The sequence below is a fragment of the Phocoena sinus genome, chromosome 19 (assembly GCF_008692025.1).
Source record: "Phocoena sinus isolate mPhoSin1 chromosome 19, mPhoSin1.pri, whole genome shotgun sequence".
Classification (NCBI taxonomy): domain Eukaryota; kingdom Metazoa; phylum Chordata; class Mammalia; order Artiodactyla; family Phocoenidae; genus Phocoena; species Phocoena sinus.
The window spans coordinates 6,852,095-6,877,080 of record NC_045781.1 but is presented as its reverse complement, the minus strand read 5'-3'; the positions used below and the strand labels follow the sequence as shown (position 1 = coordinate 6,877,080).

Genomic DNA, 24,986 nt, shown 5'->3' with positions numbered 1-24,986 from the left:
AAAACCCTGACTAATACATCATATGACCACCTAGCAAGTCCACTCCTGGGTATATACCCAAAAGAATTGAATACAGCTATGCAAAAACAAAACAAAACAAAAAACTTGTACACAAATGTTCACAGCAGCATTATTCACAATAGCCAAAAAGTGGAAACAACCTAAATGTCCATCAGTTGATGAATGAGTAAATGAAATGTGGTCAGTCCCTACAATAGGATACTATCCACCTGATGCATTGGGAGATTGGGATTGACATATATGCACTAATATATACAAAATAGGTAACTAATAAGAACCTGCTGTATAAAAAATAAAATAAAATTCAAAAAAAAAAATACTATCCCCCCATAAGAAGGAACGAAGTCCTGATACAGGCTACCATGTGGATAAATCTTGAAAACAATATTCTGGGGCATTCCCTGGCTGTCCAGTGGTTAGGGCTCCGTGCTTTCACTGAGATCTTCCACAAGCCGTGCAGCGCGACCAAAAACAAACAAACAAAAACAGTATGCTAAATGAAAAGCCAGACACAAAATGCCACAATATTGTAGGATCCCATTCATCTGAAACGTCCAGAATAGGCAAAATTCATAGAGAGAGAAAGTAAATTTGTGGTTGCCAGGGGCTGGGGGGAGCAGGGGCCCCTTAACGTCTCTAGGGTCCCCTTTGGGGTGATGAGAAAGTTCTGGAACTAGATAGTGGTGATGGTAGCTCAACATTGTGAATGCACTAAATGTAACCAATAGTAACTCCTTTGTTTTGTGCACTTTACCACAGTAAAACAAATGAATGGGAGCATTATAGCAGGAGTGTGGGCTGCCGGTGGGTGGTTGGAGGGTGCCCCGAAGCATGATATAGTATACTGGGTCTGTCCGTTATTAAGGTCATATCAGAAGGTATTAAAGAACTGCAGGCGCACTTTAAGGGGCCCCTTGGGGGAGGGGTTGGAAGGAGGAAGTGTGGAAGTATCTGGAGGACTTTTATCACAGCAGGAGCTAGTGACGGGCGTAGCGGGTGGTGGGGACAGACAGCGACCTAAGAAGGGGACGCACACAGACCTCCCAGTTTGGGACTCCGATAATGTTGATTCCCAACTTCGTCATGAATTTGCTGGGTGGCTGACACCCTCAAGATAAGAAAATAAGGGAGCAACAGAGAGAGAGAAAAAAAAAACAAAAAGTTTCTAGAGAGAGGCAGAGACCAACACTCAGACGGGCTGGGCCCAGGGCCCGGGGTGTGCCCTGCAGCTGCGGGGCGGGGTTGGACATTCCTGGAGTCGAGGAGCCGTCTCCGGACAGGATGTGAGAGAGGAACTGGGGTCTCTAGTCACGGGAGCCAGCTGGGGCCGCAGGAGGGAAGGGATCGTGGCTGCCGTGAGCAGAGCTGGGGCCCAAGACCGAGGGTGGAGAGGGCCGGGCGCCCGGACTCCAGGGTCTCAGGGAGGAGGGAGCCGGGGATCTGGACTTTGGGGTTTGAGGGAGGAGGGGCGCGGAGGGGGGGGCCGGGACCCGCGGGTCTGAGGGAGGAGGAGGAGGCGGGGCCGAACTCCGAGCGAGGACTCTCAGCCTATCCAGGCTCTGTAACTAATTAACCAGCTCGGATCCAATTAAGGGGTGAAAGTTCATCGAGGAGGAGGGCCTTGTGGCCCTCCTGGCCCTTGTGATGATGTTGTCATCCTCCGGGATCGAACCCCTCCACCCGCAGTCGCAGGCGCGCGGGGTGGCCGAGGGGAGCCGAGCGGGAGCTGGGGGAGGGAGGGAGGGGCGGGGTGGGGGTCCGGAGGAGTCACGCGCCCCCTCCCGCCCCAGGTCTCCCATTGAGGATGCGGGTCCGCCGGCCTCAGCCCTGGGGGCTCGGTCTGCTGCTCGTCCTCCTGCCTGGGACGTTGAGTGCAGGTGAGGGGGCTCCGGGGGGCGCCGGGGCTGCCGCGGACGAGGGAGGTGGCGCCCGCCGGGAAAAGAGCAAAGGAAACGAAATCTGAGGTCCCACTCGAGCCAGGCACTTCCTTCTTTGCCTCATTTGACTTCGTTTCTCACGATCTCCTCCCTCTGGCGGTGTGTCTGGGAAACACCTGTCCCCTTCTTACTGAGTCTCTGTCCCTCTCTCTGGGTCTGGCCCTCCTCTCAGGTTCCGGCCTCTCTATCTGCGGTGGGGTCTTTTCTCTCTCGGGGTGTCTGTCCTGCTCCCATCTAGGTACCCCGGCCCATCTGCTCTCTTCACATGTGTCTCCGGCAGAGAACCATCGCTCCCTCCTGTACCACTTCACGGCCGTGTCCGCCCCCGCCTCGGGGACTCCTGCCTTCTGGGTGTCGGGCTGGCTGGGTCCACAGCAGTACCTGAGCTACAATAACCTGCGGGCTGAGGCTGAGCCCTACGGCGCTTGGGTCTGGGAAAGCCAGGTGTCCTGGTATTGGGAGAAAGAGACCACAGACCTGAGGAACAAGGAGAAGCTCTTCCTCGAAGCTCTCCAAGTTTTAGGGGAAGGAGGTGAGGCTGGAACTCCTGAGTCTGAGGATGGACGGTGCTGGGGCCTGGATCCTGGGTCTGAGGGAGGAGGGGACCAAGGCCCCTGCTCCTGGGCCCTGCTCATCTGTGTTTGGGCATCCCAGGTCCCTACACCCTGCAGGGCCTGTTGGGCTGTGAGTTGGGCCCTGACAATGTCTCGGTGCCTGTGGCCAAGTTTGCCCTGAATGGCGAGGAGTTCATGATGTTTGACCCCAAGATGGGCACCTGGGATGGGGACTGGCCTGAGTCCCAGACCATCAGTATCAAGTGGACGCAGCAGCCCGAGGCAGTCAACAAGGAGAAGACCTTCCTGCTCTACTCCTGCCCCCACCGGCTGCTGGGGCATCTGGAGAGGGGCCGAGGCAACCTGGAGTGGAAGGGTGAGCAACCCCGCCGAGAGTCCTGACGCCCACGGACCCCTTCATCCCCAAGGCCCTGCCCAAGGCCTCATCTTCTTCCCCAGCCTCTCCTCCCCAGCCTCCAGGCTTCCAGTCTACCCCGCTTTCCTGCAATCATGTCCCAGAGGGTCTTTCTCCACCCCAAGCTGCCCCTGCCCCTCTCCTGCACGCGGCCCTCCTGTGGCTCCTAGAGCCCTTGGGACACAGCTCAGGCCCCTCAGCCGGGCATTGAGACGCCACGTGGCATGGCCTCTGTCCCTCTCCTCAAACTCACATTTCTCCATCTGCTCCATTTGGCCAGACAGAATCACCCGGAGCCCCTTCAGCTCACACCAGGCCTCCCATTTCTTCACCTTTGCCAGTTGCACTGGTGCCAGATGCCACCGGTGTCAGGTTCCACTCTGGCCCATGAGGCTTTCACTTGCCTCTTTTGGACACCCACAAGATCTTGTGTGACCTTTGTTACACACAGCGTATGTCACTCTGAGCTATAATTACACACACAGCTGGGGAACTTAAGGGCTGTAGTTACAGCTGTCTTGTCCTCAGCCTCCCCCACAGTGCAATTCCTACTTCCATCTCGGCCCTCAACGTAGACAGTCCTCCACCTAGCAGCCAGAAGAATGTTTTAAAAACATAAATTAACTCCCATCCCACCAGTGCTTAAAACTGTCCCATAGATCCCCACTAGTCTTAGACTAAAATCCAGACTCTTTTCCAAGGCCTGCAAGCTCCTCATGGTCTGGCTGCCTTCCACCACTGTAATTTCACAACACCCCCAACGACAGTGGCCTTCTCCCTTTCCTCCAATATGTCAGGTTCTTTCCTTCCTCAGGGCCTTTGCATCTGCTGTTCGCTCTGCTTTTGATTCTCTTCCTTGGAATCCAACCATGACTGGGTCCTTCTCATGCTTGAGGTTTGCCCTTGGATGTCAGCTCTTCAGCAGGGCCCTCCCTGACCACGCTGGCTAGGGCGTGCCATCCCACCCCCGTTATTATCTCTCATGCCACTGTTTTGTCCATTCATTCGTTATAGCATCTTTCTTTTTTTTTGTTTTGTTTTGTTTTGCTTTTTATTGAGGTGTGACTTACTTACCTAAAGTACATGGCTCAATTAATTTTTTAACTTAAAAAAAAAAACACATTTATTTATTTATTTGGCTGTGCTGGGTCTTAGTTGCGGCACGAGGGATCTTTAGTTGCGGCATGCGGGATCTAGTTCCCTGACCAGGGATCGAACCCGGGTCTCCTGCATTGGGAGCATGGAGTCTTCACCACTGGACCACCAGGGAAGTCCCCTCAATTAATTAATTTTTTATTTTGGCCGTGCTGCACGGCCTGTGGGATCCTATTTCCCCAACCAGGTATCGAACCTGTGCTGTACGGCAAAGGAAGTCCCTCTCTCCCTTCCTTTCTTTTTTTTTTTTGTCTCTCTCTTCTAGTCCACTGATTATTGGACTGAAATTCAGCCAATACCTCACTCTCTTGATTAATGTAGCTTTATAGAAAGTTTTGATATCTAGCAGTTAAGTTCTTCAGTTTTATTGCCTTGATTATGCCATGTCATTTGCATCTCTATATACATTTCTGCTTGTCAATTTCTGCCAAAAATTCTGTTGGGATTTCAATAGTGATTGAATTGTATCTATAGATTAGTTTGGGGAGAATTGACACCTTAACCATATTAAGTTTTCGAATCCATGAATACAGTATATCCCTGTACTTGTTTAGATATCCTTTAATTTCTCTCAGTAATATTTTGTAGTTTTCAGTGTAGAGGTCTTACACCCCTTTGGTTAGATTTTTTTCCCTAAGTATTAGACATTTTTTGATGCTTCTGTAAATGGTAATTCTAAAAATTTCATTTTCTTATAGTTTGTAGTTTATAGAAATACTATTGATTTATAGAAATACTATTGAGTTTTATATATTTTCCTTGTATTCAGAAACTTTGCTGAATTCACTTACTGCTATTAATTTTTCCTAGATTCTTTCTGATCATGTCATATTCGACATGTTTTATTTATTTTCTTTTCTAGTTTTAGTAACTTTTATTTATTTTTCTTATCTTAGGATCCCCAGTACAATGTTGAATAGAGTGGTGATAATGAACATCTTGTAGTCTCAAACTCACAGGGAAAGCATTCAGCGTTTTACTATTAAGTATTATGTTATAGATTTTTATGTTATGCCCTTTGATGAATTAAGGAAGTTTCCTCCAACTCCTAGTTTGCTAAGAGTTTTTTTTTCTTTCAATTTAAAAAAATATATAAATTTATTTCTTTATTTGTTTTTATTTTTGGCTGTGTTGGGTCTTCGTTGCTGTGCGCGGGCTTTCTCTAGTTGCGGTGAGTGGAGGCTACTCTTCGTTGTGGTGCGTGGGCTTCTCATTGCGGTGGCTTCTCGTTGCAGAGCATGGCCTCTAGGCACATAGGCTTCAGTAGCTGTGGCTCACGGGCTCTAGAGCACAGGCTCAGGAGTTGTGGCGCAAGGGCTCAGTTGCTCCGTGGCATGTGGCATCTTCCCGGGCCAGGGATCGAACCCGTGTCACCTGCATTGGCAGGCGGATTCTTAACCACTGCGCCATCAGGGAAGCCCTCAATATTTTTTTCTTTAATAGATCTTTATTGGAGTATAATTGCTTCACAATACTGTGTTAGTTCCTGTTGCACAACAAAGCGGATCAGCCATATGCATACACATGTCCCCACATCCCCTCCCTCTTGAGCCTCCCTCCATCCTTCCTATCCCACCCCTCTACGTCATCGCAAAGCACTGAGCTGAGCCGATCTCCCTGTGCTATGCTGCTGATTCCCACCAGCCAACTATTTTACATTCGGTAGTGTATATATGTCATGTTACTCTCACTTTGCCCCAGTTTGCCCCTCCCACCCCAAGTCCTCAAGTTCATTCTCTATGTCTACCTCTTTATTCCTGCCCTGCAATTAGGTTCATCACTACCATTTTTTTTTTTTTTAGATTCCATATATATGTGTTAGCATACGGTATTTGTTTTTCTCTTTCTGACTTACTTCACTCTGTATGACAGACTCTAGGTCCATCCGCCTCACTACAAATAACTCGATTTCGTTTCTTTCTATGGCTGAGTAATATTCCATTGTATACGTGTGCCACATCTTCTTTATCCATTCATCTGTCGATGGACATTTAGGTTGGTTCCATGTCCTGGCTATTGTAAGTAGTGCTGCAATGAACATTGTGGTACATTGTCTCTTTTTGAATTATGGTTTTTTCGGGGTATATGCTCAGTAGTGGGATTGCTGGGTCGTATGGTAGTTCTATTTTCAGTGTTTTAAGGAGCCTCCCTACTGTTTTCCATAGTGGTTGTATCAATTTACATTCCCACCAACAGTACAGGAGGGTTCCCTTTTCACCACACCCTTTCCAGCATTTATTGTTTCCAGATTTTTTAATAATGGCCATTCTGACTGGGCGTGAGGTGATACCTCACTGTGGTTTTGATTTGCATTTCTCTAATCATTAGTGATGTTGAGCATCTTTTCATGTGCCTCTTGGCCATCTATATGTCTTCCTTGGTGAAATGTCTATTTAGGTCTTCTGCCCATTTTCTAAGAGTTTTTTTGTTTTCTTTTTTTATTTTGAATGGTGCTGAATTTTATCAAGTGACCATTTGCTTTGTCGCTTTTTTTTTTTTTTAAACATCTTTATTGGGGTATAATTGCTTTACAATGGTGTGTTAGTTTCTGCTTTATAACAAAGTGAATCAGCTATACATATACATATGTTCCCATATGTCTTCCCTCTTGCGTCTCCCTCCCTCCCACTCTCCCCATCCCACCCCTCCAGGCTGTCACAAAGCCCCGAGCTAATATCCTTGTGCCTTGCGGCTGCTTCCCCCTAGCTATCTACCTTACTACGTTTGTTAGTGTGTATATGTCCATGACTCTCTGCTTTGTCGCTTTTATTCTAACGTAGTGAGTTATATTAGCTGACTTTCAAATGTTAAACCAACCTTGAATTCCTGGAATAAACTTCACTTGATCATAATGTGTTATCCTTTATATAAGTTGCTTGATTCTATTTTCTAATATTTTTAGAGACTTTGAGTGTATTTACATGAGTGATATTGGCCTTAAATTCCCTTTCTTGTTATGTCCTTGTGAGATTTTGTTATTAAGGTACATTGGCTTCATAAAATGTGCTGGGAATGGTTTCTTCTTTTTCTGTTCCCTGGAAAAATTTGTGTAAGAGTGGTATATTTCCGGCTTCCCTGGTGATGCAGCGGTTGAGAGTCCGCCTGCCAATGCAGGGGACACGGGTTCGCGCCCCAGTCCGGGAAGATCCCACATGCCACAGAGCGGCTAGGCCCGTGAGCCATGGCCGCTGAGCCTGCGCGTCCGGAGGCTGTGCTCCGCAACGGGAGAGGCCACAACAGTGAGAGGCCCGCGACCGAAAAAAAAAAAAAAAAAAGTGGTATATTTCTTCCTTAGTTGTTTTGTATAGTTCATGAATTATGTCATCCAGACCTGGATTTTTTTTTTAAAGAAGGTTGTTCTACTTATTTATTTATTTTTAAAATATTTATTTTATTTATTTATTTGGTTGCGCTGGGTCTTAGTTGGGAAGAACTCTTGGTTGTGGCATACATATGGGATCGATTTCCCTGACCAGGGATCAAACCCGGGCCCCCTGCATTGAGAGCACAGAGTCTTAACCACTGTGCCACCAGGGAAGGCCTTGGACCTGGAATTTTATTTGTAGAAAAGTTTTAAATTATTGATTAAAATTTTTAAATAATTACAGGATTACTATTCAATTGTAAAACTTCTTTTTGTGTCAGTTTGAGAAGGTTGTGTTTCTCAGGAATTTGTCCAGGTCATTTAAATTTCAAATGCGCTGGCATGAAATTTTTTTGGTTTTTTTTTTTTGCGGTACGCGGGCCTCTCACTGTTGTGGCCTCTCCCGCTGTAGAGCAAGGCTCTGGACGCGCAGGCTCAGCGGCCATGGCTCACGGGCCCAGCCGCTCCACAGCATGTGGGATCCTCCCGGACCGGGGCACGAACCCGTGTCCCCTGCATCGGCAGACAGACTCTCAACCACTGCGCCACCAGGGAAGCCCATGAAATTTTTCATATCCTCTTACTATCTTTTCTTTTCTTTTTTTTTTTTTTGGCTGTGTTGGGTTTTCGTTGCTGCACACGGGTTTCTCCTGTTGTAGCAAGCGAGGGCTACTCTTCGTTGTGGTGCGCGGGTTTCTCATTGCGGTGGCTCCTCTTGTTGCAGAGCATGGGCTCTAGGTGCGTGGGCTTCAGTAGTGGCAACACGCAGGCTCAGTAGTTGAGGCACACGGGCCCAAGAGCAGGCAGGCTCAGTAGTTGTGGCACATGGGTTTAGCTGCTCCGTGGTATGCAGGATCTTCCCGGACCAGGGATCAAACCCATGTCCCGTGCATTGGCAGGTGGATTCTTAACCACTGCGCCACCAGGGAAGTCCCTCTCTTACTATCTTTTTTTTTTTTTTTTTTTTTTTTACTATCTTTTGAATGACTGTTGGGTCTGTCTTATTTTCCCTCATCACACTTTCATAAACTCTTTCCATTTTATTTACATGTACACAAATATTCATCTCTCTCCCCTCATTAGAACACAAGCTCCATGAGTACAGGGACTTTTGTCTCTCTTGTTCACTGCTGTATCCCCAGTGCCTAGAAGAGTGCCGGGCACATCACATGGTAGATGCTCAGTATGTGTCATTGTAGGAAGGACTGGGTGAGAGATGGATACCCTCATGGTGGACAGGTTGGGTCTCTGTACCCCTGGGAAGGCCCTTCCCCCTTTACCATTATATTCTCTAGGCTCAGGAAGTCACAGGTCACGTGGTGGGGCCTCCTGGATAGAGTGGAAGGAATGGAGTCCTCTCTATGTCCCTCTCCAACCCTGGGCCTGGCCTTGGGGGTTCATGGGCCTGGAACTTAGGCCTGTCTGCCTCTTTGTCTGCAGAGCCACCCTCCATGCGCCTGAAGGCCCGACCAGGCAGCCCTGGCTTTTCTGTGCTCACCTGCAGCGCCTTCTCCTTCTACCCACCCGAGCTGCAGCTGCGATTCTTACGGAATGGGATGGCAGCTGGCTCTGGTGAGGGTGACATTGGCCCCAACGGCGATGGCTCCTTCCACGCCTGGTCATCACTGACAGTCAACAGTGGCGACGAGCACCACTACTGCTGCGTGGTGCAGCATGCAGGGCTGGCCCAGCCCCTCACTGTGGAGCTGGGTGAGGTCCCGCTGAGGGTGATGCTTCCTGCTTCTGGTTGCCTTTTCTCCCTCTACTGCAGCAGTCCTTCCTGAGTCTGACCACCTTCCACTCCGCCGCTGCTAGTTCTTCTTGCGTCTGACTGTTTTCTGCCCCACCACTGCCAGTTCTTCCAAAGCCTGACAGCCTTTTGTCCTGTGTTGCTTGCCTCCCCAAGTCTGAGTGCCTTTCATCCTGCTGCTGCTGGCCTCATTGAGTCGGGCCACCCATTAACCACTATGGAAAGTCCTCCCTAAGTCTGACCACCTTCCGTCCTGCTGCTGCTGGCCTCATTGAGTCGGGCCACCCATTAACCACTATGGAAAGTCCTCCCTAAGTCTGACCACCTTCCGTCCTGCTGCTGCTAGTCTTCGTGGAGTCTGACCATTTGTTGTCTGCTGCTGCCAATCCTCTATGAGTCTGATGTTCTACTGCTCCGTGCCCACCCCTCCTCTCCAATTTGGAACACCACCCACCCTGCTGCTACACGTCTCTTGACCAGAGTGACTGAGACCCCTCTTGCTATGGCTGGTTCTTACATACAACCTGGGGGCTTTCTAGACCTAGAACATCATGTGAGTGGCCTTTCCACTCCCCCAAAACTTGGTGCTGGGATCTCTGAGCTTGGGAGGGACTGAGAACCCCCAGTCCCCCGTCCTGACTCAGATGTGCTGGAGGGTCCATTAAACATATCACAACATTCTCTGGCTGCAGAGTCACCAGCCAAGTCCTCGGTGCCAGTGGTTGGAATCGTCATCGGCTTCTTACTGCTCATGACAGTGGCTGCAGGAGGAGCTCTTCTGTGGAGGAGGACGAGGAAGGGGCTGCCAGGTGTGGGACAGGGAGAGGGAAGTGCCTCAGAGAGAGGGACAGAGATCCCCCAAAACGAGGGAGACACATTCCTGGGGGGACAGAGGTCTAGACAGAGAGGGACAGAGACCCAGAGAGTGGTGGGGACAGAAAACTGGAGGGGTGAAACAGAGACTCAGAGCGTATAGAAACCCACAGGGTAGGACAGAGACTGAGAAACACATACACACACACACACACACACACACACACACACACACACACACACACACGTGGGGGAGGGGAAGTCAGAGACCCAGAGGATTTCAAAGATTCTAATGATCTCTCCCCCTTCCCTCTTTCCTCAGCCCCTTGGATCTCTTTCCGTGGGGATGATGTAGGGGCCCTCCTACCCACTCCTGGCCTGTCCAAGGAAGCTGAATCTTAGGATATAAATGCATTCGCAGCGACTGCAGATCGTCCCCCATCCTGGCTGCTACCAGCTAATGTAGTCAGGTCCTTTTCATGCTGTGAGACCTCCCGGAATCCTGGTATTTCTGAGCCTCCAGAAGGAGCCCGATGTCCGCCCTCTGGATTTCTCCTTCTGTGGCCTGCCTCAGTTTCCCCTCCTGATATATATGGCTCTCTTCCACCTCCACATATAACATGGGTTTGGGCCCGAATCATTGTGTTCTCATCGTTTCAACTTTTTAGGAAATTGTGGGAGGAATAAATGGTGTAAGCCTTGGGCTTCAAATCTCTCCTGAGGCTAATTTGTTGCTATAGTGGAATCTACCAATTTTATATACCAAGTCATATATTTTTAATAAATTTCACAAATATTTACTGGATGTTTGTGCCCGGCATTTTGAGGAATTCTTGGCTGGAGTCTGACCTGACTCCTTGGAGGAACGGAAGAGTTATTCCCTCCTTGAGGGAAAGGAAAGCCTCCTCAGGCTTCTTGCTTCCCTTCCTTCCTAAAACTTGCGGACAAAGGGGAAGATAAAACTACACCTCCCGTGAGGCTTTGGAGCTAGAACAACTGCAGGTGGTCGGGGACGGCGCCCCGACGCCTGCTGGGAGTTGTAGTTCCCCTGGCCGTGTCACTCCGGTGTTGCCCACCCCGCCTGCCCTGGGAAGGGGCGGGGCGAACCTCAAGGGGCTGCGCTTTCCTTTGTGGACGTGGCGAGGGGTGCCCTTGGCCCGCCCAGCTCTCATAGGCCCCGCCCCATGAGGCCCTCAAGAGCACTCATTGGTAGGAGGGCGGGCCTCTGCGCTGCAGGAGGCGGGGCCTGGCTGGAGAGCAGCCAAATTGGGCATCTTTTTGGAGAACTCGGAGTGGAATTTAGACAGCGAAGTGAAGCTGCCTGACCGGGTAAAGGGAGGCGGGGGCGGCTGCCCTGCCCAGCGAGGACGGTTCGGGTCCACTTGGGTGGAGGATTGGGGACCAAGCTGAAAGCGATGCCCGGGGGCCTGCATGATTTCTTTCTGGCCACGACCCCGCCCTGAACTACGCTTGGGAATTGCGCCATGTCTCCCGCTTGAATCCTCCCCACTTGCGGCTCTGGTACGCCTCTGGGACTTCCTCAGAGGATTCGGTCCCCACATCTGGCTTAACCTCAGAGAACCCCGCCTTCCTTCTCCCCTTCCTGTCCCTTCTTGAGCTCAAAACTTTGCAGCCAGCTACCAACTCTCTGTCCTGTCCTAGGCTCCCCCATCCCCATCCTCCTGTCCCGTCTCTGTCCTGTTCTCTGTGACCCCTGACTCCTAGCCTGCACCACTCCTCAGGGACTGATGATGTGGCGACCGTCACTTCTGCTGCTGCTGTTGCTGCTCAGGCGCGGAGCCCAGGGAAAGCCATCCCCTGACGCCGGCCCTCATGGCCAGGGGAGGGTGCACCACGCGGCCCCCCTGAGCGAGGCCACTCATGATGACGCTCACGGGAACTTCCAATATGATCATGAGGCTTTTCTGGGACGAGAAGTGGCCAAGGAATTCGACCAACTCACCCCAGAGGAAAGCCAAGCCCGTCTGGGGTAGGAGAGAGATGGAGGGGGAGGAGGATTCAGGGTTGTAATTTTAAAGAGGGAGGAGGTCAGGGGAGGCCTCGATGAGAGGGTAATATATGAGACACGTGGCTGTATGGGGGAATAGCATTCCAGGCAGAGGGAACTGTAAGTGCAAAGGCCCTGAAGCAGAATCGGGCCTGATGTGCCTGATGTGTCTGCAGAACAGTGAGACCTATGTGACTGGAACCTAGTGAGTGGAGGGAGAGAGTAGAAGGTAGTGGCAGAGAGAACAAAGGGGTCAGGTTGTGCAGGGCCTTTGGGGCCACAGTGAAGTTTTAAGCTTTTCTCTGAGTGAGATAAGGGCTATGGGATGGCTCTGAGCAGAAGGAGGACGTGAGCTGACTTAGGCTTTAACAGGATCCCTCTGGTTGCCATGCAGGGCACAGACTATAGTGAGCAAGAAGCAGGGAGCCCAGTGAGGAAGTGACTGCAGTCTTCCAGGTGGGAGAAAAGAGACTAGGGTTACCAGATTCAGGGTGGAGATAGCGGTGGTGGCCAGGTCTGCTGGCTGGGATATTGTGCATGGATGGGGTTGGGTGTAGAAAGGACGGGGGAGGAAAGGCAGTGATAGACTTACACATAATACAATGCCTGGAGCTGTTCAAAGTGCTTTACGAGACTTAAGTCGTTTAATCCCCACACGGTTTACGAGGTATGTTCTGTTATTTATCCCCATTTTACAGAGGGGGAAACTAAGGCACAGACAGGGTAAGTGACTTGCCCACGGTCACACAGCCAGCAAGAAGAGGTGGCAGGATTTGAACCTAAATGTCTGGCTCTAGAGCCCAAACTCTGAACCACAGCTGGAACCTCAGGGTAGCCAGACCCCTACTAAACAGAGCAGAGACAGCCTAGCGCGGGAGGAAGGGATCAGCGACCTGGGCAGGGTCATCTCGAATTCAGTTCTGGGGACTGGTTTGCGGGGGCTTCGGGACGGTGACAGGAAGAAGGGCTCCATGTGGGCTGTGTTAGCGCTTGGGCGAGAACACAGACCAATGACGGGGCATTGCCAGGGGAGAGGGATGGGACCTGGGAGCCGAGAGGCGTGGCTCGAGAGACGGGGCATGAGGTGGGGGCCTAAAAGGGCTTGACATGTGACATGGAGGTGTACAGGATCAGGCTGGAGCACGGGGAGGAGCGGGTGGAAGCTGAGCCTGCAGTGTTGGGGCTGATGGTTGGGGGAAAGCCTGATAACGGCTGGGAAAAACTAGAGAAAAGGGGCGAGTCGCAGCATACCTCGGGGCTGCAGGGATACGGGCCTGAAATTGACGCTCGCAGCCCGGGAGGGGGCCGAGCAGAGGCCGGGGCTAGAGGGGCTAGAGGTTCTGAAGACTGGCAGAGCCAGGGGAAGGGGGCGGGGCCTGAGACGGCGAGAGGTCCGGAGAGTCTGTAGCCGTGGCAATCGGAGTTCAGAGTGAGTCTTGGGACAGGGAATCTGCGGGCGAGGGGCACGGTGTGATTCCCTGCCCCCTGCCCCCCTCCCCAGCTCGTTCAAGCTAGAGATGGAGCACGTGCAGGCCAGAGTGGAGAGTGGGACCCTGGATTGTCATAGGTCTTTTCCGCAAGCGAGCGTGTCGTGGACCGCAGCGCCAGCCACAGGCCCGCCGCGTCTCGGAAAGGGCGTTATTGCCTCTGGGAGCGGACCCTGGATTGAGGGGGGCAGAGCCCTGAGGAGGGCGTGGTACCGGGATTGACAGGCGCCTCCCTCCGATTTGCTGGCGACTCAGGGACAACATTTTCAGCCCTATGTGGGGGTGTGTCTCGAGTTCCTGGAAGAAGGCGGGACCCGGGGGTGGGCGGGGCCCGAGACTGACGTGTGCTCCGCCCCGGCTCGCAGGCGCATCGTGGACCGCATGGACCGCGCCGGGGACGGGGACGGCTGGGTGTCGCTGGCCGAGCTCCGCGCGTGGATCGCACACACGCAGCAGCGGCACATACGGGACTCAGTGAGCGCGGCCTGGAACACGTACGACACAGACCGCGACGGGCGTGTGGGTTGGGAGGAGCTGCGCAACGCCACCTACGGCCACTACGAGCCGGGTACGCGAACCGACCCCTGCTCCCCACACACACCATGACCCGGACCTTTTTGACACCTTCATCCTGAGAACGTTAAGCCCGTTAACCAGATCCATGACCTTTGACCTCCGACCCTTGACCAGGGTCTACCCACTTCTAGAACCCCATCACCCTGAAACCCCCAACCCTTTATCTCTGGTTTCTCATTCTGACATCCACTGGGGAACTTCAGATCCTTGACCAGGGACATCTACCTCCCAAGCCCTATCGGCCTGACCTTTGATCTCTGACCTCTCATCCTGAGAGCCCCAAACCATTTATTCTTCCTCTGCCTCTGGATTCCCTCCTCTCCAACCCCATGCCCCAGTCCGCGGCCCCCCACGGCTCTTATCCACTCCCTCCTGGACCCTCAACCCAGCCTCCCCCTCCAGCCTGTCCCTCACATACACCCAGAGGGATCTTTCCACACTCAGAGCTGACCTTGACCTTCCCCTGCTCACAGCCCCCCATGGCTCCCCAGGGTCCCCAGGAGAGAGTCTTAGCTCCTCAGCCCAGTCTCACCCAACCATCCACCACCGTTTTTCTGCATTTTCTGCCCCAGCCAAATGGATCTTCTGCAGTTTCCCTGAACTCACAGTGCTCTTCAAACCTCTACACTCTGCACATACTGTTCCCTTTGTTGAAAATGTCCTTCGCCTCCTCTGTGTCCAGCAAGCTGAGTCAGTATACTGCACCAGAGCATGACTTCGGGGCCCAGGGGGCCAGTATCAACTCAAAGTCCATCCTTCCTGGCTGCATGACCTTGGGCAAGTTATTTCCTCTCTCTGACAGTCAGCTTTCTCCTTCATAAAGTAAGAATAAATGAAAAAACGGAATTCCCTGGAGGTCCAATGGTTAGGGCTTCGTGCTTTCACTGCCAACCGTGAGGGTTCAATTCCTGGTCGGGGAACTAAGATCCTACATGCCGCTCGGTGCAGCCAAATAAAAAACCCAACAACAACAACTACTACAAAATAACTCATTTTGCTTGCTTTTTGTGAGAATTAATTGCAATTTTGTAGATAAAGAGCTTAGCACATAATAAGCTCTCACTACAAGGTAGCTACTATTAATTATTATTATTTCGGTGGAGGTCTCCCTGCCCTGACTCCCCAGAGTTAGATTCCTTTGTCTTTTTTTTTTTTTTTTTAATTTTTGGCCACACCCTGCTTCATGTGGAACCTCAGTTCCCAGACCAGGGATTGAACCCGAGTCCCCTGCATGGGAAGGTGGAGTCTTAACCACTGGACCACCAGGGAAGTCTCAGATGCCTTTGTCTTAAAGCACATCCCACCAAGATCCCTCCTTCCCCAGGTGAAGAATTTCACGACGTGGAGGACGCAGAGACCTACAAGAAGATGCTGACTCGGGACGAGCGGCGTTTCCGGGTGGCTGACCAGGATGGGGACTCAATGGCCACTCGGGAAGAGCTGACGGCCTTTTTGCATCCTGAGGAGTTCCCTCACATGCGGGACATCGTGATTGCTGTGAGTGGGGGCCTGAGGAACGCTGCTTCCCACCTCCCTCCCGGGACCCAGGCTTCTGATGCCAGGACTAGCCTCCCAGCACTTACCTTCGGGGCTCCAGTGCCCACCCTTCAACCCCCCAGTATCTAATCTCTCCTGATCTGGCCTCCCCCTTTCTGTGCTCACATCTGGGGTCCAGGCACCCAGCCTGCCTTCAGAAAACCACATCCCCCAGCAGTGCCTTAGATAGCCCCCATCCTGGCTGAACCCCAGGAAAATCCCAACCCCAGACATTGAGTGTCCACTCTGAGGCCATTCCTGTTGGCCCCCCATCTTCTATTACTTTATATATATATATTTTTTTTTTTTTTGCCAACTCTGTCTCTATTTTAGAGTGGCAGGATTTTTTTTCTCTTCTCTCTTTTCTTTTTTTTTCCTTTAGACTTTAATTGCTAGAGCCATTTTAGGTTCACAGCAAAATTGAGTGGAAAGTCCACCAGAGATTTCTCCTGTACCCCCTGCCCATGCCAGGTGTAGTTAACTTCTTCCACCCCGTGGGGTTTCAGTACCTATAAGACAGCTCAAAGGACATGGCTCAGAATATTATCTATAGCCCTTGAAGAGGAACTAAAGGGTCCTTGACTATGCTTAATGACTAAACTAATAATATTTTGTCCTGTTTGACTGTTTTCCTTTGTTTCTGCATTTTCTCAGCCCTAATGCCTCTTTCTCCCCAGGAAACCCTGGAGGATCTGGACAAGAACAAAGACGGCTATGTGCAAGTGGACGAGTACATCGGTGAGTGGGGCCTGATTCCCTTCCCAAGGAGGTCTGTCCTCTCCCGAGCATGGGTGGCAGCTGATATATATCAGCCATTAGAGCGAAGGCTCTCTGAAGTGGGGCAGGGTTGCTGCCTGGGTCCATCAATCCACCCAACATTTACTGAGTATCCACTGTGGGCCAGGCCTAAGGAACATTTACTGAGCACATATATTTCCTGGGCCCAACAAATCTTTATCAAACACCCTTTGTGTGCCAGGCTCAGGAAACATTTATTGAGTCCCTTCTGTTTGCCAGACCGCAAAAGCATTTATCAAGCACCTACTGTGTGCCGGGCCAGGAAACATTTATCAAGCACCTACTGCATGTTGGTGGTCGAGGATAGAGCAGAGAATATCACAGAGAAGGTCCATTCCTGGGAAGGTGTGGAGTTTCTACAAAATCAGGGCTCAGGGGCTGTGTTTGGTTGGGATAGGATGTCAGGGAAATTGTCTTGAGCCTGCATTTACACAGCAAATGCTGCATCTCCTGTTATTCAGGATGTCAGGGAGCCCTCAAGACACGCCCCAGTTTCCCATTGGTTCTGCCTCTGTCCCTGTCCTCAGGGGTACAAAGAATTTGGTTGAAGGGAAGGCTATTCAACGTGGAAGTCTTTAAAGTTTGAAAACGTTGCTTTATAGAATGCTTTTATGGAACAAACCCATAGGCAAGACATTTTAATTTAAGCATCATTTATTTTTTTCTGTCTTCAAGGAAGATAGAAGTCTCTCTCTCTCTTTTTGGTCAGAAAGAACTCCAGGGACTTCCCTGGCAGTCCAGTGGTTAGGACTCGGTGCTTTCACTGCCATGGCCACAGGTTCAGTTCCTGGTCGGGGAACTAAGATCTCGCAAGACGCAAGACATGGCAAAAAAAAAAAAAAAAAAAAAAAAAAGACGTAAGACCATTAAAAAAAATAAAAAAGGAAGGCTGAAGGCTAAGTGGGTAATTGTGTGTCTGGCACACCTGTTCCATCTTTGAGGACATCCCTCCCTGTGACAGCCCCCTGGCCTGGCCCGGAGTAGAGGAAGGCATTCTGTCCTAATTATGGTGGCTTTGTGTCTGGTATAAAAAGACTTGTCAGGTTGTAATGTCTTCCAAATGTATCTGTGGGCCCTTGGGGTGAAGAGCTTTTCAAACATTTACAAATAATTGCAACAAATGAGAGGCTCCTAGAATCTCCAGGGATGTTCTGGGTGTGGTGAGCTGTTCAAAGTGTAGCTTTAGAGGATCTCCTACTATGGTGCCTACTATGTGCCAGGCACTGCACCACAGTGCACACTCTGTTTCATGCGTGTATCAATCAAATGGATGGATGATTCTGTCAATCAAATGACCAATCAATGAAGCCAATTTCACGCGCAGCATAACGATCACCTGCAAGTCGGGTTTGTTATCAATTCCATTTAACAGAAGAGGAAACTGAGGTGAAGGAAAGTGAAGTGGGTGGTCCAAGGTTCCGGGCTCCAGGAGTGTCAGAGCCAGGCTGGGAGGCCCCAGGAACTGCCCCTGATGTCACCCCCTCTCACCCCCAACCCCAGCGGATCTGTACTCGGCAGAGCCCGGGGAGGAGGAGCCAGCCTGGGTGCAGACAGAGCGGGAACAGTTCCGGGACTTCCGAGATCTGAACAAGGACGGGAAGCTGGATGGGAGTGAGGTGGGCCACTGGGTGCTGCCCCCTGCCCAGGACCAGCCGCTGGTGGAGGCCAACCACCTGCTGCACGAGAGTGACACAGACAAGGTGCAGGGGCGCAGGGGGGAGGATGCTGGCCCGGTGGGCAGAAATGACCAAAACGTGGGCCTGGGACTTTGGGGTCCCAATTTGGCTGGAGAAAGAAAGAGGGACAAAGATCGAGGTGGGGAGGGAGAAAAGCAGGAACAGAGACCCAGGGAGAGGGGGACGGAGACCATGGGAGCCATACTTGGCTCCAGGGAGGAGTCTCCCAGGCAGGGCCCCCTGGCGTCCCACTGACCTCTGACCCCCTCTCAGGACGGGCGTCTGAGCAAGGCTGAGATCCTGGGCAACTGGAACATGTTCGTTGGCAGCCAGGCCACCAACTACGGCGAGGACCTGACACGTCACCACGATGAGCTCTGAGCCCCAGCGTGCCCACTGCAGCCTTGTCGCCCCATGGGCTGACCCGCAGAAGGGCCCCAGTGGCCAGGGCCCCCTGTCCGGCCCTGAAGGATGCGGACACAGCCTCCGGTGTCCCCCTGCCCCTGGGCTCTCATGGACCCACCGGGTCAACTTCTCTCCCTGAGACATCGCAGCCCCCCCCCCCCAGATCCCCCCAGGGGCTCACAGACCCAAAGTGAGGGACCATCCACTTCTCACTGGCAGAGTCTCCCCACCCAGACCAAGGCCCTCTACGCCAAGCTCAGTCTGTAAGAGCCTCCACTAACCCCCAGCTCCGAATCTGAGCCTCACACCACAGAGACGAGAAACACTCCCCCAGGTGCCCCGAACTTGCCCCCAGCACTTGCCCAAAGGATGCCTCCTCTCTGCCAGGGAAGCAATAAAATCTAGTGCTGGGGCCCCATCTGTGTGTCTCCCTGAGGGGGTAACAGGGGCCTTGGGGGCTGTGGCTGGGAGAGGAACATGCTGGGAGTTGGGGGGCTGTGGGCTGAAGGAGGGGACAAGGCATTTGAAGAGGGAGCTCTGGGGGTTGGGCAGGGTTTGAGGTCATCCCTGGAAACAAAAAATAAAACTAGAGGGCAGAAGACCTAAATAGACATTTCTCCAAAGAAGACATTCAGTGGCCAACAGGCACATGAAAAGATGCTCAGCATCACTAATTATTGGAGAAATGCAAATCAAAACCACAATGAGGTACCCCCTCATACTACCAGCCAGAATGGCCATCATTAAAAAGTCCACAAATAACAAATGCTGGAGGGGGTGTGGAGAGAAGGGAACCTTCCTACACAGCTGATGGGAATGTAAATTGGTGCAGCCAATGGAAAAGAGTATGGAGGTTCCTCAAAAGACTAAAAATAGAACTACCATATGATCCAGCAATCCCACTCCTCGGCATGTAACCGGAGAAAACTAATTCGAAAAGATACATGCACCCCAATGTTCATTACAGCACTATTTACAATAGCCAAGACATGGAAACAACCTAAATGTCCATCGACAGATGAATGGATAAAGAAGATGTGATATATATATATACAATGGAATACTGCCCAGTCATAAAAAAGAATGAAATAATGCCATTTGCAGCGACATGGATAGACCCAGAGATTATCATACTAAGTGATCTAAGCCAAAGACAAATATTATATTATCTCACTTATATGTGAAATCTAAAAAATTATACAAATGAACTTATTTACAAAACAGGAACAGACCCACAGAAACAGAAAACAAACTTATGGTTACCAAAGGGGAAAGTGGGGAGAGGGATAAATTAGGAGTTTGGGATTAGCGGATACTCAGTACTATATATAAAATAGATAAACAACAAGGACCTACTGTATAGTACAGGGATCTATAGTCAATATCTTATAATGACCTATAATGGAAAAGAATCTGAAAAAAAATATATTTATAGCTGAATCACTTTGCTGTACGCCAGAAACTAACACAACATTGTAAACCAACTATACTTCCAAAAAAAAAAAAGTGAACCCTAATATGTCTATACACTTTCGCTAATAGTGATGTATCAATACTGATTTACCAAGTATAACAGTGCCACACTAGTGCAAGATGTCAATAGTAGGGAAAACTGGGAACTCTCTACTTTCCACTCATTTTGTAATAGGGAAGAACTTTTGTATTCTATTACAAGCTAATCACTAAAGGGATTTTGCCTTTAAGCTTAAATCATACATAATGACACGTCTCGGGGAACCCTGCCTCCCAGGTAATGAGCATTAAGCTAAAACACCTTTGTTTAGCTCAAGGGAAACCTCCTGACCAGGCCCACCTGTGAATGGCTGAGGGAAGGAAGAAATTAACACCTCCGGAGTCTGACCTGGAACCAGGACTTTCTCTCTCCCCTTTTAGTATAAAAGGAGCCTGAATTCTAACTCGGGGAAGATGGTTCTTTGAGGTGCTGGTGCGCCATCTTCTCAGTATGCTGGCTTTGTGAATGAAGTCACTGTTCTTTGCCCCAACGACTCATCTCTGGATTTATTGGCCTGACGTGGGGCAAGTAGTACCAATTTTTGCAAAGCCTGCCAGGAGCCTTGCTGCTCATGGCCAACCAGCCCCGGTTGGGGAATTTTCGGGTAAGGCCCTAGCAGCTGCCGGGACCGCTTGTCCTGAGGATCTTCCCTTCAAAATTCCTCGAAGCGGCACCAGCTGACCCATCGCTTGGCAGTGGGAGCAAGAAATTGACCTGTGGGAGCCGACAGGCTCCATACAGCAGGGTAAGTAGTTCTGGTGTGTACAGCCGGACACTTTTTCCTCCACTTGGGGCTTTTTCCTCTGGAATAAGCCAGTTTGTTTTGTATTTGAGTGGGGGTACCCTGTTGGAGAGAGGCAATAACAGCTGGACTTTTCCCCGATTTGTGAACGGGATCGTTTGTTTCTTTGGATGCTGGCGTTTGTGTGCACTGTTTGTGTTTTGTTTGTCTTGTATTTCTGTCTTTAAAAATTGGGGAATGGGGCTTCCCTGGTGGCGCAGCGGTTGAGAGTCCCTCTGCCGATGCAGGGGACACGGGTTCGTGCCCCGGTCCGGGAAGATCCCATATGCCGCGGAGCGGCTGGGCCCGTGAGCCATGGTCGCTGAGCCTGCGCGTCCGGAGCCTGTGCTCTGCAACGGGAGAGGCCACAGCAGTGAGAGGCCCGCGTACCGCAAAAAAAAAAAAAAAAAAAAAAAAAAATTGGGGAATGTTTCTACTATCCCTAAAGAAAGTCCTCTGGGGTGTATTTTGGGTAGGTGATCTGATTACAGCTGTTAATCCATGACTGAGAGGAAGATGATATTTCATGGTAACAATGTGTGGCCACAGTACCTGTTAGGATCTCCACAAGAGGGCTAGGGAGGGTTCTCTTGGGACCCTGTGCCCCATGTAACGTCACCCTTGCTGTGGTGTTAATTCCGCTGCTTGCAGTTTCCTGTGTTGTTGGTCTGGATCCAACAGCTCTCCAAGGAGTCGCGTTGCGTGAGGGTTGAGTTGATGGCTCTTGTGATATGTAAAATCACGTGACCAAACTTGAGGGTTTATTTAGGTTTTTGTTTGTTGTTAGGGGTTTTTCATTTCGTTTTGTTTTGGTACCATTTTTTCATTTACAGATTGATGTCAAATGAAGGAAAGGAACACAGACACACACACAAACACCTGTCTGTTCTTGTCCAAAAGTGGGACATTCCCAGGGAGAAGAGAAAGGTTCCACTTGGTTCCTAAAATCACTGAGAGGCCCATCCCAGAATGCAGCCTGGTGGGTGGATGCCAAGGCCAATAGGCATCCTTTTAATGGTTAGAGATGCTTCATCGCTATTTATGGTTTTATGGTTGCCTTTGAATGGCTCTGTGGTTATTCTGTGGAGAAACAGGGAAGAATGATGAAATCCTCTAGGTGCAAGAATTTGTGCTACTACATTAGGGTGGGAAAAGTCAGACAGTTGTCACTTTATGGTAATAAAAACCCAAGGGAACATCTGTCGTACAGGAAGAAAAGGAGTGAGGGGGAGTCAACACAAAGGAACCTGCCCTACCGAAGATCAGCAAATAGACTTTACTCAAATGCTTCAAGCTGCAGGAAATTTCAGATACCTGCTGGTGTTTGTGGACACGTTCAGAATGGGTGGAAGCATATCCCACCTGGACAGAAAAAGCCTCTGAAGTGGTGAAAGCTCTCCTTAAGGATATTATTCCCCGATTAGATCGTCTTACACCCTTCAAAGTGACAATGGACCTGCTTTTGTCTCCAGTATAACCAAACAGGTATCTAAAGCCCTGCAAATTAATTGGAAAGTCCATTCCTCCTGGAGACCACAATAAACAGGAAAAAACCCAGAAAATGAATCATACATTAAAAAGAAGCATTGCTAAAATATGTCAAGAGACTAATTTAACTTGGGATAAGACCTTGACAGTAACTGTTTTGTTTCATCCAGAGTTTATAATTGTTATCTGTGGGAGGGTTGGAATTTTAATCCAAGTGTGACTCAAAGCTTTTAATTATAAACATGATGACATACTGCCCCCTAGTGGCGGACTGTGGAGAATTGGTTTAGGAAGGAGTAGGGCAAATTTGTAGCTCTCTGAGGGCTGCGTGTTTGGAAACATTTTTTTTTTAATTAAAATAATACTCATACATAGCAACAAATTATTTTTATGGAGAAACTTATGATAAATAGCTGCTCAGCACCTGGTCACTCTTAGTGTCTCTCCCCAGGTTTGTTGTTTTTTTTTAATCTTTTGCACATTTTAAATTTTGGCAATATACTCGTAGGATACAAAATTCTAAATACATATGATGATACTAAAGCCAAAGCCTTCCTTCCACTAAGGTCGCCTCTTCTGGCAGCCAGTGTTTTTCTCAGGGAGAATTTACACAGAATTAAGCAAAAAATGCACAACTTGTTTTACTTTTAATGGAAATGATAGCAGATAATAACCTTTCTTATTTCTCTTAATGCTTTTTTTTTTTTTTTTTTTTTTTTTTTTTTGCGGTACGCGTGCCTCTCACTGTTGTGGCCTCTCCCGTTGCGGAGCACAGGCTCCCGACGCGCAGGCTCAGCGGCCATGGCTCATGGGTCCAGCCGCTCTGCGGCACGTGGGATCTTCCCAGACCGGGGCGCGAACCCGTGTCCCCTGAATCGGCAGGCGGACTCTCAACCACAGCGCCACCAGGAAAGCCCAATGCTTTTTTTTTTTTTTTTTTTTTTTGAGCCAGAATCCTCCAATTTTAAAAATTATTTATGGGCTTCCCCAGTCTTACAGCTGAGTGATATTCTTCTGGATAAATTATTTAACCAGTTCTCTACTGAACAACATTTAAGTTGTTTCTAGTCTTTTCTCTTCCAAAGGATGCTGCACAGAAGGCACTAGCACATCCGTAATTTTCCATGAATTTAACTGCAGATAAATTCCTAGAAATGGAATTTATGAATTCGGTAGACACTGCCAAACTGCCAAGGACATCTCTTTGTTATTGCAGTGAATTTAAGGACATCTTTATGGGAGAATAACATATGAATAGGAAAGTGTACAACTCAAGTGTTCAGCAACATTAACTTTCAGACTGCATGCACACACTTGTAACTAGTACTCAGATGAAGAAAGAGAACACTATCAGCCCCCAGGAGGACCCAGACATCACCTCCCCAAGGATAACTACTACCCCAATTTCAAAGGGCACACTTTCGCCTGTTTACTTAGAGAAGTAGAAGCACGCTGTGTGCACTCATAGGTGTTGGGCAGAGTGGTCCTTTTCGTTGCTGTATAGCACTCCACTGGGAACGGCCCACAGGTCATGCATTCTGCTGTTGATAAACTTGGGTCATTTCCAGTAAGTGGCTGTGACAAACAGAGGTGCTGTGAACATTCTAGTTTGTGTTTTGTTGAGCCTGTTTGTATGTGTGTTGGTTGCAGAGGTCAGAGTAAGATTGCCAGGTCATGCAGTCACCATTCTTTAGTTTTACTACATGTTGCCAAATCGTTTCCCCAGTTTCCATGCCTACCAGCGTAGTAAAGAAAATTCTAGTTTCTCCACGTGCTTACTGAGAACTTTGGGAACTTTGGAAATGTTTCTGCTTTTAGTTCTCTGGTGACCCCTGACACCTCCAGATCAGTGATGGAATCCACCAGCTTCTGAGAGCCAGCCTGGGAGAAGCAGTCAGGTGGGGTCTCTCAACGATGTCAGATCTTCTGATTTTTAAAACATTCAGTTATAACTCGTCTACTAGAAAATTATTAACCCTTTGAAATGTACGATTCAGTGATCTTTAAATTTACGAGGTTGTGTATCCATCACCATCATCTGATCCCGGAACATTTTCATCACCCCAACAACAAACCAGGACTGACTGTCTTTTTCTTTCTTTCTTTTCCTTCCTTTCTTTCTCTTTCTTTTTTCTTTTCTTTCTTTCCTTCCTCCCTCCCTCCCTCCTTCCTTCCTTCCTTTCTTCCTTTCTCTCTCTTTCTTTCTCTATTTATCTGGCTGCACCATGTGGCATGTGGCATGTTAGTTCCCTGACCAGGGATCAAACCCATGCCCCCCCCGTAGTGGAAATGCAGAGTCCAGGGAAGTGCGGAGTCTTAACCACTGGACCGCCAGGGAAGTCCCAAACCAGGACTTTAATTAGTCACTCCCCAATTCCCTCCTCCCTCTGGCCCCTGGCAACCGCTAATTTACTTTTCATCTCTATGAACTTGTCTATTCTGGACATTTTATATAACAGGAGTCATACAATATGTGACCTTTCATCTGGCTTTTTTTTTTTTTTTTTTTTTTGGGTACGCGGGCCTCTCACTGCTGTGGCCTCTCCCGTTGCGGAGCACAGGCTCCGGACGCGCAGGCTCAGCGGCCATGGCTCACGGGCCCAGCCGCTCTGTGGCATGTGGGATCCTCCCAGGCGGGGGCACGAACCCACGTCCCCTGCATCGGCAGGCGGATTCCTAACCACTGCGCCACCAGGGAAGCCCCTTTGC

The 24,986-nt window shown here is 49.8% G+C and overlaps 2 protein-coding genes across 10 annotated transcripts; both read left to right on the top strand.

The window, feature by feature from the left end:
• The first annotated feature begins 988 nt into the window (after positions 1 to 988).
• FCGRT (Fc fragment of IgG receptor and transporter) lies at positions 989 to 10,814 on the top strand. Of its 5 annotated transcripts, none has more exons than XM_032613362.1 (7): positions 989 to 1,304; positions 1,812 to 1,898; positions 2,239 to 2,490; positions 2,613 to 2,888; positions 8,887 to 9,156; positions 9,889 to 10,005; positions 10,332 to 10,814. In XM_032613362.1, exons 2-7 carry the CDS (start codon positions 1,826 to 1,828, stop codon positions 10,409 to 10,411), a joined length of 1,068 nt encoding a protein of 355 aa, XP_032469253.1. In that variant the 5' UTR covers positions 989 to 1,304; positions 1,812 to 1,825; the 3' UTR covers positions 10,412 to 10,814. The 5 variants fall into 5 exon arrangements, with proteins under 5 accessions (XP_032469253.1, XP_032469249.1, XP_032469251.1 ...); XM_032613358.1 differs by having other exon boundaries at positions 1,262 to 1,376; positions 2,197 to 2,490; XM_032613360.1 differs by having other exon boundaries at positions 1,263 to 1,376.
• A 397-nt stretch (positions 10,815 to 11,211) lies between these two features.
• RCN3 (reticulocalbin 3) lies at positions 11,212 to 18,913 on the top strand. Of its 5 annotated transcripts, none has more exons than XM_032613356.1 (7): positions 11,212 to 11,338; positions 11,752 to 11,999; positions 13,870 to 14,072; positions 15,405 to 15,577; positions 16,294 to 16,354; positions 17,915 to 18,114; positions 18,364 to 18,913. In XM_032613356.1, exons 2-7 carry the CDS (start codon positions 11,758 to 11,760, stop codon positions 18,469 to 18,471), a joined length of 987 nt encoding a protein of 328 aa, XP_032469247.1. In that variant the 5' UTR covers positions 11,212 to 11,338; positions 11,752 to 11,757; the 3' UTR covers positions 18,472 to 18,913. The 5 variants fall into 5 exon arrangements, with proteins under 5 accessions (XP_032469247.1, XP_032469248.1, XP_032469245.1 ...); XM_032613354.1 differs by having other exon boundaries at positions 11,311 to 11,530; XM_032613355.1 differs by lacking the exon at positions 11,212 to 11,338 and adding an exon at positions 11,367 to 11,530 and having other exon boundaries at positions 17,933 to 18,114.
• Positions 18,914 to 24,986: the final 6,073 nt, after the last annotated feature.

Coding starts and splice junctions, on each gene's coding strand:
- FCGRT (XM_032613358.1), top strand. CDS start 1,826: ATGCGGGTCCGCCGGCCTCAGCCCTGGGGGCTCGGTCTGCTGCTCGTC. Junction 2,491..2,612: donor CCAAGTTTTAGGGGAAGGAG/GTGAGGCTGGAA, acceptor TGGGCATCCCAG/GTCCCTACACCCTGCAGGGC. Junction 9,157..9,888: donor GCCCCTCACTGTGGAGCTGG/GTGAGGTCCCGC, acceptor CTCTGGCTGCAG/AGTCACCAGCCAAGTCCTCG.
- RCN3 (XM_032613352.1), top strand. CDS start 11,441: ATGATTTCTTTCTGGCCACGACCCCGCCCTGAACTACGCTTGGGAATT. Junction 12,000..13,869: donor GAAAGCCAAGCCCGTCTGGG/GTAGGAGAGAGA, acceptor CCCGGCTCGCAG/GCGCATCGTGGACCGCATGG. Junction 14,073..15,404: donor CTACGGCCACTACGAGCCGG/GTACGCGAACCG, acceptor CTCCTTCCCCAG/GTGAAGAATTTCACGACGTG.